Source organism: Actinia tenebrosa, unplaced genomic scaffold (assembly GCF_029948245.1).
Source record: "Actinia tenebrosa isolate PJP-AT-01 unplaced genomic scaffold, QUT_ActTen_1.0 PGA_scaffold16__25_contigs__length_10494907, whole genome shotgun sequence".
Lineage (NCBI taxonomy): Eukaryota > Metazoa > Cnidaria > Anthozoa > Actiniaria > Actiniidae > Actinia > Actinia tenebrosa.
Window position 1 is genome coordinate 9,785,419 of NW_028292576.1, and position 15,013 is coordinate 9,800,431.

Consider the following 15,013-nt stretch of genomic DNA (forward strand, 5'->3'; position numbering starts at 1 on the left):
GTCATCATAATCTAATGAAGTATAAAGGAAATCCAAATTAGAAAACATATTACCTGGAATTTCTATTAAGATTTTTCAGTAAAAAATTGCTTTTTTCCCTTTTTCTCCTCAGTTTCGATTCGCTTCTTTTTCATCTTCCTATTTATTTTTATTTATTTTCAATTGATTTTAGTTTTTTACTCATGTTATCTAATCTTTTGTTGCTTTCCTTTCTTTTCTTTTCCTTTTCTTTTTCTTTTCTATTCTTTGCTCAGTTATTTTCTTTTCTATCCATCAATTGCGTATAATCTAAACCGGCTCAACATTCCATTATTTCAACTTCACCTTATAACTTGATCATCGAGAATTCCTTTCCCTTTTCATCGAGTACTTGACTTCTTCTTTCGTCTGGTCCCATCCATGAGCAGTTACAACCTTGTACACCTCCGTCACGAGATTCGGAAAATATTCCAAAACCACGAAGTCCTCTAGCAACATTTTCCTGATTCCTGTGGGTCTGGTGCTTCCCGAGACGTGTGCGTATGCATTCCTTATCAAACGCACCAAATCTACGGCAGAGCGAACGTCGTAGGGTCTTCTTTTCTTCCTTTCATCGAAGATTTCTTGCATGTGGACATAACCTGGATGATTCCATGCACCTTTTTGGACTATCGTCTTGAAAGTAGTCTCTAAGTCTGTTGCAATGGTGCTTAAATCGGTTTTTTTTTTTTTTGCACGTGCGCATTCGAACTCGGACTGGTTACCTACGGCTGTCAAAAAACCAATCTTTTTGTCCTTTGACCAGAACATCGGATGATCCAGGGCTTGTCCTGCAGTCGGCCGATCTTTTACATCGCTTCCCAGTATTTTTCTAACGAGGTGTGTGGCTTCAGGAAAAAGAGATTTATCCCATCCTACCATTTGGCCACTTGCTATATTGGCTTCTACATCGTGAACAGGTTGCGCATTATTCTGATAAAATGGATGCTTTTGTACCGACAAGATGTAATGAAGAACAAGTCCACATGAAAACATGTCGGATGACTTGGAATGATCGAGAGTACCCACGAACACTTCGGGAGCAATCCAACACCTCGTTCCTGCATTGGTACAATACACTGTTGTAGCTGTAGAATCTATACGACGACTTAGACCAAAGTCGGCAATTTTCAAACAAAGTTTTGGATATGTCTTATAGAGAATATTGCCAGGCTTCAGGTCGCGATGGAGAATATTTTTCCTGTGCAAATACTTCATCCCCTTGATTACGTCTTCACAAAGTTCTGTACCTTTTGTACTGTCGGGTGTCGACCCAGTGAGGTAGTCATCAAGATTTCCCTCCATTAGTTCTAAAACAACATAGGAAAACTTTCCGTCCTCGTCATCAAAGAACTGCAAATAGCGTAGGACTTGCTCACAGTCTGCAAGCGCGATGAGATTGGTAATTTCTCGTTTGTCTTGTGGTTGTTTCATGCGCAACTTTTCAATACGTTTTATGGCCACTTCTCTGCCATCCTTGTCGTTGATTCCAGCAAAGACATGACCAAATGCACCACATCCTATGTAGTCATTGTGCAACCAGAAATGATCGCCGACTACAAGAAAGTCTTGTCGCTTGGCAACTTTGGCCAACTTGTCCTCGTGTTTCTTCGACACTGACGTCCAAGGAATAAGAACTTCGTCAAAATCAACAGATTTTTCTAGGAGATCTCTCAGTTCAGGACAAGATTCCGCCATGTCAAGACAAAATTTCGGCATGTCAAGACAAGATTCCGATTTCGCTCTATACCGTCGCAGCAATTTTAGAATTTCACAGTGCACGGTACTGTACAATTCAGGTCCTTTTTGATACTTCGCCAGTTCTATTATGTTTCCACAGCAAAAACGAAGTGGTGTAACTGCAGTGGTGCGACACTTCCTGGAATTCAATATATCTTTGAGAAGAACTGCTTTCCAATGTGTTCGCGTAGATTGATCTTTACAGATAGCATTCAGCAAATTCGTGGTGACTGTTTCGGATTGCGTGTAGTTCATCTCACAGGCCACGTCAACCAACGCTTTAGAAAGAACGAACGTCTCTGATTGGATGAGGATACTCAAGACAGACTCGCCATGTTTGTTAACTGCCCAAGGATCGAGTCCTTTTTCGATACACTTCTCCCAAAACGACTTTGGATCTTCTGAAACGTCTGGATAAAAACGATCAAGATCTTCAGGTCCTCTTTTTATTGCTGCAACAAGAAGTGGGCTTTGTCCTAACGCCGCCACTACGTTAGGGTTTGCTCCGGCCGCAATTAAAATTTTGACAGCACTCCAAGTCATGCACATATGCAATGGAGTTAACTCATTCTCATTTCTGTCGAAGGGTTTTGCTCCACATTCCAAAAGGTGATTGAAAATTATTGATAAAAATTCCTCAAAAGTGCAGTTCTTGATAACACTGCGAGAATATTCTTCAGGCCTGTTAAACGCAAGTTTAGCCCAAAGGTGCAGCGGTGTGTCAAGGTGGATGTCACGTTTGTTAACGACATTTGTTTTCAATACTTTGGTACTTGGAAACGACTGCAAGAGTTCGATCACTTCTCGCAGGAACTCCTGTCTTATTGTCTCATGTCGTAGTTTAAAGCCGACTGGAAAAAACTTCATGGTCAAGTGAAAAACAGATTCTCCGGTTCGTGACGTTTCTTCTACAATGGACCCTCTTTTGAGCAGGAACATACAAACTTTACGCACCGCCTTAATTGCTGATGGCAATTTACTTTCTGTCACACGACTTATGTCTCCAGACAAGCAAAACAGAAGAGGCATTTGATTTTGATGGTTTCTTGCATTTAACTGTGCGCCAAGCTTATCCAACTGGTGACATAATCCAATAACATGCTCCTCAGAAGCACCAAGAAATGGTAAACGAACCGTATGGTGAAGAGCAGTGTTTCCATCGTAATCGGCGCTGTTCGAATTAGCTCCCAATTCGACCAGTAATTCAATAGCTTTTGGTGTGTTCTCAGCGCCTTCCTTTAACAACTTCAAAATATTTTCCAATGCTAGTAGTATTTGCTCACTGTAATTATAGTCGTTCACAAATTCACTATAGAGCTGAACCAAATTCAGAAGTTCAACGTCACTCACAAGGAATGCATATGTCACAGTTTTTCTAAACATTATGTTTAATACTGTGGTAGCAAGACTTTCCCTTTTCACACCGTGCTCCAGCAGCCTTGAAGCATCAAACTTTTGCATCATATATCCATATTTTTCAAAGAGCAAAGTTAGAATATCAACGTTACAATTGTCCTTCAAATGTAGACCTCCAAACTTTTCCACGATCTGACATCCTGTCGTGTTGAAGTAACTCCAGTCTGCGTTAAACAAAGCAGTTCTGCCAAACCTATCTCTTAATGTGAGAATATCAGGACCAGCATCGATCAATGCACAAACCACACTTTCGTTGTTACTTTGTTGAACTGCATAAAACAAAGCAGTTTGGCCATCATCATTAGTTATGTTGACATCAGCACCAGCAGCAATCAATGCACGAACCACGCTTTCGTTGTTACTTTGTTGAACTGCATAAAACAAAGCAGTTTGGCCATCATCATTAGTTATGTTGACATCAGCACCAGCAGCAATCAATGCACGAACCACGCTTTCGTTGTTACTTTGTTGAACTGCATAAAACAAAGCAGTTTGGCCATCAAAATCAGTTATGTTGACATTAACACCAGCATCAATCAATGCACGAACCACGCTTTCGTTGTTACTTTCTTGAACTGCATGAAATAAAGCAGTTTGGCCATATTCATTAGTTATGTTGACATCAGCACCAGCAGCAATCAATGCACGAACCACGCTTTCGTTGTTACTTTGTTGAACTGCATAAAACAAAGCAGTTTGGCCATCATCATTAGTTATTTTGACATCAGCACCAGCAGCAATCAATGCACGAACCACGCTTTCGTTGTTACTTTGTTGAACTGCATAAAACAAAGCAGTTTTGTCATTTTGATTAGTTATGTTGACATCAGCACCAGCAGCAATCAATGCACGAACCACGCTTTCGTTGTTACTTTGTTGAACTGCATAAAACAAAGCAATTTGGCCAATAAAATCAGTTATTTTGACATCAGCACCAGCATCAATCAATGCACGAACCACGCTTTCGTTGTTACTTTGTTGAACTGCATCAAATAAAGCAGTTTGGCCAATAAAATCAGTTATTTTGACATCAGCACCAGCATCAATCAATGCACGAACCACGCTTTCGTTGTTACTTTCTTGAACTGCATAAAACAAAGCAGTTTGACCATCATTATCAGTTATGTTGACATCAGCACCAGCATCAATCAATGCACGAACCACGATTTCGTTGTTACTTTGTTGAACTGCATAAAACAAAGCAGTTTGACCATCATTATCAGTTATGTTGACATCAGCACCAGCATCAATCAATGCATGAACCACGATTTCGTTGTTTTGTTGAATTGCATCAAGTAATGCAGTTTTGCCTTTGCCACGAGAATGGACTGTTATATTTTCTGCCATCAGTACTCGATTTTCAATTCACTCTATATAAAAAGGTAAGACTGGACTTTCATGTACTGCATGTATTTCCATCCATGTTTTACATTCTTCATCACGTTCTAAACGTTTTCCTACGTCATCAGACATGTTTGCAGTACAATGTTCACCCAAGCCGGATGCTAGTGAGAATGAAGGGGGTTGAAAAAGCAGAAATCAGTAAATGGTGAGTGATTTTGGTTTGAGTATCTACCCGTACAGGGAGCATTATTTAGCAAACAAAGGAACAAAGAGTGGTGTGGTGTGGGGCTTGGGTTGTTGGCGGAGCCGATCTGGCGTGATTCCTAATTCGTGAATCACGCCAGGTTGCGCCGGGTCGTTTTCCACGCCTTGGGCCACATATCGACGCGCTCGCGGCCGAATTCTCGATTCGGTCAATTATTTTCTATTATATTTTCAATTTTCAATTTTAATTTTATTATTATTATTATTTTTTTTTACTTAATTTTTTTTTCTAGGACCTCCCAGAAAATTGATAAATTAAACGAGACTTACTTGTAAGTTGAAGTTTGATTGAGATTCTACCGTAGCATTTGCAGGAATGAAGAGATAGCAAGTCACGAGACCATGAGCTCAGTCTTTAAAGCCGATTTTGGGGTCCAAAGCCACCCAAAATGATGATATTGACAGGGAGGGCAGGGTGGGATGTGATCTCTTCATTCCTGCAAATGCTACGGTAGAATCTCAATCAAACTTCAACTTACAAGTAAGTCTCGTTTAATTTATCAATTCTACCTCGCATTTGCATACAATCAGAGATCACGTGAGATTTTAGAGCCTAGTCTTTGGCCTCAAAATCAAATATACAAGTGCAACAATAAGGCACACCTTTTATTTATTAAGGTTTTGATAATAAACCTTCAGCAAATTGATTGGTGTGGGCAACAGGTTTGTTATAATATTTGGCAAAAGTTGAACTTGAACGCCAACCAGCAGTCATCAAAATGTCATTAATGGGTACATTATTTGACACGGCAGCTGAGGTGCTGGCACTTCTTGTGGAGTGTGGCTTGAATAAGGTTGTGTCAATGCCAGCTTGCAGCATTACATCTTTAATCCAGCGACGGATAGTGTCTTTTGATGCTGGTCCACATGGTTTTGTGTAACAAAGTAATAATTGTGAACAAGAACCCCGCAAAGCTGTGGTTCGCTTTAAATACTCTTCTAAAACAGTAAAAAACACATAATTTATTGTCATCTGGGTATTTTTTAAACACAATTGGTGCAAGATGTCTCTGTGCACCACCACCAGCACTTGACTGCTTGAGCAATGACAATACTCTGAAAGTAAACTCCTCAGGTTTTTTAACCATATTCTCAGTAGACAGCAATTTGAGAGTCTGAGTTCTTTGTGCACTCACCAGAGCCATGAGCATTGTCAGTTTAAGTGTTAATTGTTTCAAAGTCATATCTTTTACATCAGGATAAGAACGAAGATGGTCTAATACTATCTGTGGATCCCATGTTTCCACATATCTGGGGAAACAGGGCTTTCTATTAAAAATGCCTGTCATGAACCTGGAGACAAGCGGATGCTCTCCAACTTTAAAACCATCAATGGTAATGAATGATGACAGTGCACTTCGTACTGTACACAATGCACTGTATCCTAGTCTTTTTGATTCAAATGTCAAAAATTCCAGTAACTGAGGTAGTGGTGGTGTCATCACAGATATGTGATGACCTTTACAAAATTCTATCCAGGAACAGATGGATGATTTGTATTGTTTGCGCGTGCTACTTCGCCAAGAGTGAAGGATGATATTTAATACTTCACCCCTTACACCTTGCTCAATGAGGCTTTGCCTGACACAAGACAACCAATCATCTGGAGCTTTGGATAGAGTGGGTGTATCTTGCTCTTGTCGTGTGGCAGTGTTAGGGTTGATTTCTGTAGCTTTATCTTGACTGGAGTAGAGAGCAGCAGTTTGAGCATCTGAGGATACCAAAATTGGGTTGGCCAGTCTGGGAGTACAATGATGGCTCTGACCTGGCTCTGGGCAATTTTTTGCAGAACTCTCCCAATCATACTGAAAGGTGGGAAACAGTAAATTAAATTATAGTCAGACCAGCTGATTGTGAATGCATCAGTAGCCAATGCACCAGGGTCTGCTCTCCATGAGACATAGCAAGGCAGCTTAGCATTCAACCTTGTAGCAAACAAGTCAATGTCTGGGTTACCCCACAAACCAACTAATTTGTCAAAAACACACTTGTCAAGTGACCACTCTATGTCATCATGGAAATCATGTCTGCTTGCCCTATCAGCTTCTACATTAAGCTTCCCAGGGATGTGAGAGATGATCAGTGATAGATTTCTTTCCTTACACCACATTATTAACTCTCTGGTAATTTGATTGCAATCTCTAGAGTGTGTACCTCCCATGTTCTTTTTGTATGCAACTGCAGTCTGATTGTCTGAAAAAATAGTAATAGTGCAGTCTTTGTATGCTGAACATAGGGATTGCAGGCCTAAAAAAATTGCCTTAATCTCTAGATAATTGATGTGATGCTCCCTTTCATTGTAGGACCATCTGCCATTGGCAGAGGTGGGGGTAGGCGAGGTTGAATCACGTGATAAAACAGATCCCCATCCTTCCAGAGAGCTGTCACACTTAAGTGTTACACACGACTCTGCGGGTGTTAATGAGCTTGGGTCACTGTCCACATGATCCAGCCACCATTTAAGATCATTCCTTGACAAGTCAGAGATGTGCATGTGGTCATCCAGATCCCACTCATTTGCCTTTAAGGCATCTGTTTTTTCATTCTCTAATGCCCTGTAAAAAAGGGGTCCATACCTCACCCCAGGGAAGCTGGATACCATGAGACCTACTACAGAGGCAACTTCCCTTATTACAGGTCTATTTTGCTTTAACAGTGACTGAATGGCTAATTTAACTTTGTCAGCCTTTCCCTTTGTCATGGACACTGACATACAGTAGAAACTGAGTCTATATTAAAACCCAAAAATGTGACAGACTGTGTTGGCACAAGGCTTGATTTCTGATCGTGAATGGTAAAGCCCAGCTCTTTTAACAGTTTGGTTAAGAAATTGATATTCCTAAGCAAGGTGGTATAGTCATCTGCCAACAATAGGATATCATCTATGTACCCAATGATGAGTACCCCCTCCCCTCTCAACTTCGAGTAGAAGGGTTTGAGGAGCTTAGTAAACACCCTTGGGGCACTAGTAAGTCCATTTGGGAGACAGTTAAATTCATAAAGTTCTCCCTTGAACTCGAATCTTAAGTATTTTCGATGTGATTTGTTAATGGCCACTGTGTAATAAACATCTTTAAGGTCTAAGACTGTCATCCAGCATTTAGGTGATACTAGCTGTAGTACACATTGCAAAGTATCCATTTTGAAATGATGGTAGGAAATATAAACATTAAGTTTTTTAAGGTTTAGTATCAACCTATGTGAACCATCCTTCTTGGGTCTAGTAAAAACTGTAGAAATAAATTCTCCAGGGCTATGTCTTGTTTTCCTTATCACACCTTTATTCAGAAGTTTGTCAACTTCAACTTTTACATGTTCAGACTCCTTTTGGGAGAACTTAGTCTCCCTGGGAGCCCTGGACTGACAAGGATTTTGATCAAATTCTAAACAATAGCCACTGACAATAGACAATATGTTTCTGTCACCATTAAGTCTTTTCCAAGAATCAAGATGGTTCACTAGGTTGCCAGCCTTAAAATCATTAGGTGCACTTACCGTGCAGGTGGGTGGCTTAGTTTGTGCCTGTATTATTGGCTGGCACTGGACTTGTTGTCCTGGTTCTTGTTCTTCCAGGGTTTGCGAGGCTGGCCCTTGTAGTTTTTTGACTTATAATTAGGTTTGCCTGAGGCATTGTATTTCCCTTTGCCCTGGTAGCTATTGTTATGAAACTTGGCACCAATTTTATTTTGGTCACCAATGTCCTTTAGATGCTTTTGCAGATCATCCCCAAACAGGAAGTCTGTAAAGGGTAATTGGGATGAACAAAGTGACCCATATTCTTTACCAATATCTGGTTTCATAAGTAGGCGACGTTGTATGTTGATTTCATACGATGCATGAGTAAGTAGGGGACATTGCTTCCAGGCCATGTTTTTTCAAATCCTGGCACTCATCAGAGTCCAAGGTTTTTGCACTGAGAAGCTTATCTGTCATGCGCAGAACAGGTAAAATCCCTTTAATGAGGGATTGCTGTATCTTGAAAACCTGGAGGTCTCGTTTCTTCGTGGCCTCTCTGAGTTTTCGCCAAATTCCAGGGTTTACCCTGGGGGTTTTGGCTGCTTCACAGTTGGCTGGCCTCTCTTGGCGCTCTAAGCGTTCCGTTAAAGTTTTGTCGGCCAGCTTACAGCTGAACATCTTGTTGACTAAATTAGCAAGCTGTTCACTTTTGAGCTTTTCGCCTACAATGTCATCAGACTCGTATTCTTTGACGAGATCTGAAAGGATTTCATCCTCGGCTTCATCGCTACGAGCGACTTCATTGCCATTTTCAACTTGGCCCGAACTCTGATTTAAAACAGAGTCATAAAGATCATCAACGGCGGCCCCAGCACTCACGGAGTGCGTTTCTTGGCCTTGTGATGTGGAGGGTTTGTTGTTGTCCCTCTTGGGAATTTTGGCGGGAATTAAGCCTTCATCCCTCCTGACCTCACTCACAGTTCGTTTCCCACTGCCAGACTCCTTTCTGGCCAGAGGAGAGTCCACATCAGATATTTTTCTGGTTAATTCCAGAATCGCATTGGTAAGTAGGGCCATATCAGGCATGGAACTTGATCCTTGCGCTTAGCGAGGCGCCATCTTGTACGGTTGAACTTGTTTTTACAGCTTTCTCGGAATTTCCCACGAGGTTTGTGTCATCATCGTCCCTCAAAAGACTGTTTACGTTTTCATCATCTAGGTTTTCCAAAGACATTTGCCCAGATTGTGAAACTTGAAGGAAAAGGTATTCTAGCTTGAAAATGAAGGACTGAACTCTTGAAGGTCAAAACTCGCACTGAGCTCATGGTCTCGTGACTTGCTATCTCACGTGATCTCTGATTGTATGCAAATGCGAGGTAGAATCATTTTTATGAGTGGAGTATCCTCATTAAATATTATTATTATTATTATAAAGGAACGAAGGAACAAAGGAACAAAGGAACAAAAAAAGAAACAAAGAAACGAAAAAAGAAAGAAAAGAAAGGATTGAAGGGAGGGAGAAATGGGCAGATGCAGGAATTTTTTCAGGGGAGAGTGCTGCACACAAATTTATCCAGAGGGATGCATCAAGGGGGAAAAAACATTATTTTGTATTGGTTATCTTCAAAGTAGGGGCACTAAGTCAAACCAGGGAGGGATTCCCATCCCCTGTACCCCTCCCTGGATCTGCCATTGGGGAGGGAGATAGAGAGAGAAAGAGTGAGTGAAAAAGAAAGGAAGAAAGAAAGAAAGAAAGAAAGAAGAATAAACATAAAATAAAAAGAATCTAAATTTAATTAAAAAGAAAGCATAGAGGAATAGAGGAAAGCATTCGTCTCAGGCTCAGTGAATATGGAGAATACTTACCTCGCTGCTCAATGACTCGCGTCTTAGTAAATATTCTCCGATATTCACTTCTTCTTTAGGTATGTATATGTATTAATCCCTCTCAGTATATCCCTGTCAAAAATCTCTCTATGTACATCTGTATATACATATGTATATACAGGGGACCACGGAGCCGGGGTCTGAGGGGGCTACGGCCCCCCCACTTCTTCCCTTTTTCCCTACAAGTGACTTATATTTCGAATCTTAGCTAATCTTTTACATAGTAGTCTCAATCTTAGCCCCCCTCCCCCCCCCCCCCCCCCCTCACCCACACACACACTTGTATATGGACACTGGTCATCATTGTGTCTCAGGCACCTACGATATACGCATTTATACCATATAAACAGACACTTTTTACATGTCTTCTATCTATAACTAAATCACTACCTTATATTTCCGCTTTCCTTATATCCACTGATTTAGGACATCACACACGAAACCACATCGCTAACCCGCCTCCACTTCTTGGTAACTAATCCTAGCAACTGGTCGAAGACAATTTTCCGGTAGAACTGAGGTTTGAACGAGAAATATCTTAAGAAGAAGTACGAAAACACGCCAAAGTGAAAGCGCAAACTTGCACTATTAGATTCAGTTATGCTAATTACTACACAGGGATTCCATCTAATGTAAATGGCTCACAAATATTTTTCTTATTCCAGTATCTAAATGTATCGTAGGAAGGTTCTTAAAGCAAATGATTGAGTATTTCTCTGTGGAAATACTTATTGCGAAAAGCTATTTTTACGCCTGTTTTTAGAGTATAATTTATCAATCTTTGGGATCCCTGTGGTAGAGTTATCCCATAATGCAATTAGGTCTAAACCAAAATGGCGGACGATGAGAGTATGTATTGACAAATGAGATGGGCCAAGAACAGAGCATTCCTCCTTCGGGACCACAAAGAAGTACACAAAATATCCCTTACACCAATTACTCCGTTGAGAAATCCAATCCGAGGACAAAACAAGCAGAGAAAGGTCAGGATTAAAGGAGATTTATGTAGTGAGTGCAGGACAACCACAGACTGGACTGTCTGTTAAAGACGAAGACGAAGACCTTCAAAAACTCCAGTCTCTTCAGTATTGTAAGCCAGTTCTTCACGTACCGGTTCAAGCAGAGACTCCCAAGGAATTCGAAAGCCTTGAGCGGTTTTGATCTTGTTCCTATGTTGAAGTTGTGTACGAGATATGAAGACCACCTCAGGCAGTGTGCAGAAGCTGTTACTTTTGACCAAGATATGTTGTCTTCACGAATAAAAGAAGTAGACGTGAACTGTGCTTCTGTTATGAGCGCTGTAAGCGATAGATATCGAAGACTTGTACACGTGGCAGCACATCTCAGGAAGGTGAATGAACTAAGCTTGACTTTGAAGCGAATTGATGCGAATATAAAGAGAATAGTCCCAACAATGGACCGACTTAATAATCTGCTACCAGAGGAAGATCGATTGGAAGCTTTTACGTTTCAGCCAGCGTTTTGATATACAAACTGTATCAGCATTACATGAAAAGCTGTAATTAACAAATACATACACTGATCAAGCAATATTTCTGGGGAGAGTGGTCAAACCCCCTTTCTAATCAACTCTTTAGGGGAACTTTGGGTAAGACATTGATTACATTATCAATCATAATCAACAAACAGCAACTCTAATAATCAGAATAATTTTGACTTTGATGGTGGCTAGGAAGATAATTTTCCTCAGATCGAGAAACAGTTGTTATTTCTTAGGAGTGCAAACAGAACATAACAAACACTATATGTGTAACCAATAATCCCACTAATACTGCCTGCTAAAAGCATGCTAATCCTAGAAGTGAAGGCATTTAACCCATAAAATAAAAATTATTAGTCAATGTGTATATCGTCACATAACACAAAGAAAACAATTATGGGAAGAAGTCTACTAAATTGTGTGTTGTTTTCTATTTTTTATTAGCCATATTCGTTACTAATAATAGTGGCAAAGTTTGCACACTCTTAGTGTTTGACTCTATAGTGCAATAGTAACCAAAAAAACAATGGAAAGATTAGATATTCTAAACTCTATTAGTCTACTAGTATATATACGGATGAGTGGCCGCGTTGTGAATCTGATATACAAACGCGGGCCGTAGCCGAGAGTTTGATATCGGATACAACACGGGCACGACAATATGTAGATTGCTTATCCAAGTCCTAGGTTAGTTCCTTTGTGTTTCAACTAAAATTTTAAAATTTTCAAATTATTAATGAATCTCCCAAGAAAAAGTCAGTTAAAGTTTATGCACATGAACACGATTCTGTATCTGATTTACAACACTCTTCCTCACGGTGATGCGTTCTGTTGTTTTCCTCATGAATTCTTAATGCTTTTGAATAATCTATTTTACAGTCTGAAGCAAAATCTCTCTCTATCAAAAGGTGACTCAATAGTCAAGGGGATACAGGCAAACAAACTATCAATGGTCCCCAATCATTAAATAGTGATCCAGAGTCCACCATGCAAAGAGGTTTCCAGTGGAATCCCACCATGGTCAAAATCAACATGTGTCACATGAAAAGGACCAAACATTACCATACTTTATTTCATTTCTAAAATGGGTTGTAAAGCACAGTGATTTGTTAAAAATTCAAACAATTGCCTAATCTTCTATATCACAAGCTTTCGTTTGTGTTTCTTGGCTTACTTTTCAGTTTTTCTTTTAGTTTTACACTCAAAAAAATTGGGGGTTACGATTATTGTTGACGTGAACAATGGTTAGAAATAGGTAGATTCTCTCAATGATTATGTAAATAATAACAGACTAAACATGCAAGTTTGACAATAACACTGAAGAATCAATTAAAATCCAGGAGAACGTTTACAATTATTTTCATGAACTTACGAGTTCTCACGTCTGAGCTAACAACAACACCCCCCCCCCCCCCCCCCCCCCTGCCCCACCCCACCCCCATCCCACCCCCCCCCCCCCCAACCAACAACACCCCCCCCCACACCCCAAACAGCCCGCAGTACCAACCACAACACACATCACAACGCCACAACACCACACCCACCACCTCTCCGACCCACACCCCACAACCCACCCCCCCCCCCCACCTCCCCCCCCCCTACCCCCCCCCACCCATGAACAGCCCCCCGCCGACACCAACCCACCCAACCAACTCACCACCCCACCCCACACCCACCCCACACAGCCCCCGCCACCACCCCGTGCGCACACCCCACACAACAAACTGGCAACCCCCCCCCCCCCCCCCCCACCCCACCCACCCCCCCACACACCCAACCACCCCCCCCCCCACCACCAACCGGCCCCCACCCCCCCCAACCCCCTCCACCCCCACCCCACCCACCACCCCCCCTACCCCCACCCCCCCCATCCCCCCCCCACCACCCCCCCCCCCCAACCGACAACCCCCCCACCAAAAAGTAATGTTTAATCAGTATTTTTTCATGGTGTACAGAAAGACATGGTCTTGTGAAGCTCAGCCCTAAAAGCAATATCAGTTGCCATGGCCAACAGAGAGCTGCTATTGCTTTATAAAGTTAGTGTGTATGTCTCTTGTCAGTGTAACCAAGGGTTTGTGCGACAAAGACAGTTTTCATAATTCAATAAGTGTCAGTCAACCATTGTACAGCATAGTACGGTTCTAAGTATTCTCTTTTGTTGACGCTTTCGTATATATCATGTTGAGGGTTGTATTCACAGGTGACTTTCATCATCGCTATCTTCCAACTGCTCTTTTTACCATACACCTCTTCTGTCTGTAATTTTCTTTCTGGTGATTTTCTTCGTCGATTCCTTAAGAAGTCCTGGTCAGCTGGAATAAGCTGTGTAGGGCGGTGTTCCGGTAAGGTTCATTCAGAGTTTTAGTCTGACCATCCTCCACAAACAACAAACGCCCCTTTAAAGACAATGTTAAAGGTAAAAGTTATTTTCCGACTTTATTTCTTTCACATTTATATGTTAGATAAGAGCTAACAAACTCATATATATGTATAGATGGATGGATGTGGGTGAATGATGGATTGTGGGTGGGTGGGTGGGTGGATGGATGGATGATGGATGATGGATGGATGGATGATGTGCATGGATGTAATGGGTGGATGGAATGGTTGGATGTATGGATTGATTATGTCACTCATTTCAATGTTGATGAAAAAATAGTGGACTAAATAATTATAAACCAGTGAATATACAACCAATAAACCTAAATAAATGAATGGATTAATAAATAAATAATTATTAAATAAATGAATAAATAAATAGATCATCAAATAACAATAAATAAACAAATAAATAACTAATAAATGTATACTCAATGGGGCAAAAGGTACAGGAAAATTTAGAATCTCACCAGAAACACGATGGGGTAGTAAGTACTTCATGAGATGAGCAGCTGCTGGAGGGATAGGAAATACCCACAGTGTACAGAGTGAAAACCAACTAATAAGTAAAATTGAATGAGAATCCCATCTAAGGTTAAGGTGGCAGGAATGCACATTATAACTGAAATGCAGTGCTGTTTCTTTGTGCAGGTGAGGGTTCGTAGAAAGTTCACACTGGGGTGCCTGTGAACATACAACGTAACCCTGGGAGGTGTGCACCTTTAATCAAAGGAGGGAAAACATTGTTTTGTATTGGTCAGCTTCGAATCGGGCATAAGTTGAATCATGGAGGGGTGTGTACCCCCTGTGCCCGCGCTCCCCTAGATCCACCCCACCCCTGGGACCTCTGTGCAGCTAAAATGGACGGGTTGCTACCATGAAGACGAAGTGTGAGTGTATATATGGTCACATGAATTTAGGATGTTGTTTCTTTTTGGAGTTGGTGCAGGTCTGAGAAACGTTCACTGGGGTGCCTTTGAGCCCTTTTTTTTTCAATCGTCCTGCGCA

The 15,013-nt window shown here is 41.2% G+C and overlaps 2 protein-coding genes and 2 pseudogenes across 2 annotated transcripts; 1 reads left to right on the forward strand and 3 right to left on the reverse strand.

Moving 5' to 3' along the window:
* Positions 1–589: 589 nt before the first annotated feature.
* LOC148910750 (uncharacterized) lies at positions 590–10,822 on the reverse strand. The gene is made up of 3 exons (XM_089031079.1): positions 10,516–10,822; positions 744–4,679; positions 590–654 (listed from the first exon to the last, which is right to left on the reverse strand). Exons 2-3 carry the CDS (start codon positions 4,519–4,521, stop codon positions 590–592), a joined length of 3,843 nt encoding a protein of 1,280 aa, XP_088887205.1. The 5' UTR covers positions 4,522–4,679; positions 10,516–10,822.
* On the reverse strand, positions 6,338–7,495 carry LOC116289923 (uncharacterized). Its single transcript, XM_031696868.2, has one exon. It carries the CDS (start codon positions 7,493–7,495, stop codon positions 6,338–6,340), a length of 1,158 nt encoding a protein of 385 aa, XP_031552728.2.
* On the reverse strand, positions 6,480–9,412 carry LOC148910751 (uncharacterized; annotated as a pseudogene).
* A 109-nt stretch (positions 10,823–10,931) lies between the features above and the next one.
* LOC116289921 (BLOC-1-related complex subunit 5 pseudogene) lies at positions 10,932–11,622 on the forward strand (annotated as a pseudogene).
* The last annotated feature ends 3,391 nt before the right edge of the window (positions 11,623–15,013 follow it).

Coding starts and splice junctions, on each gene's coding strand:
- LOC148910750 (XM_089031079.1), bottom strand. CDS start 4,521: ATGGCAGAAAATATAACAGTCCATTCTCGTGGCAAAGGCAAAACTGCA. Junction 655..743: donor TGGTTTTTTGACAGCCGTAG/GTAACCAGTCCG, acceptor ACTACTTTCAAG/ACGATAGTCCAAAAAGGTGC.
- LOC116289923 (XM_031696868.2), bottom strand. CDS start 7,495: ATGTCAGTGTCCATGACAAAGGGAAAGGCTGACAAAGTTAAATTAGCC.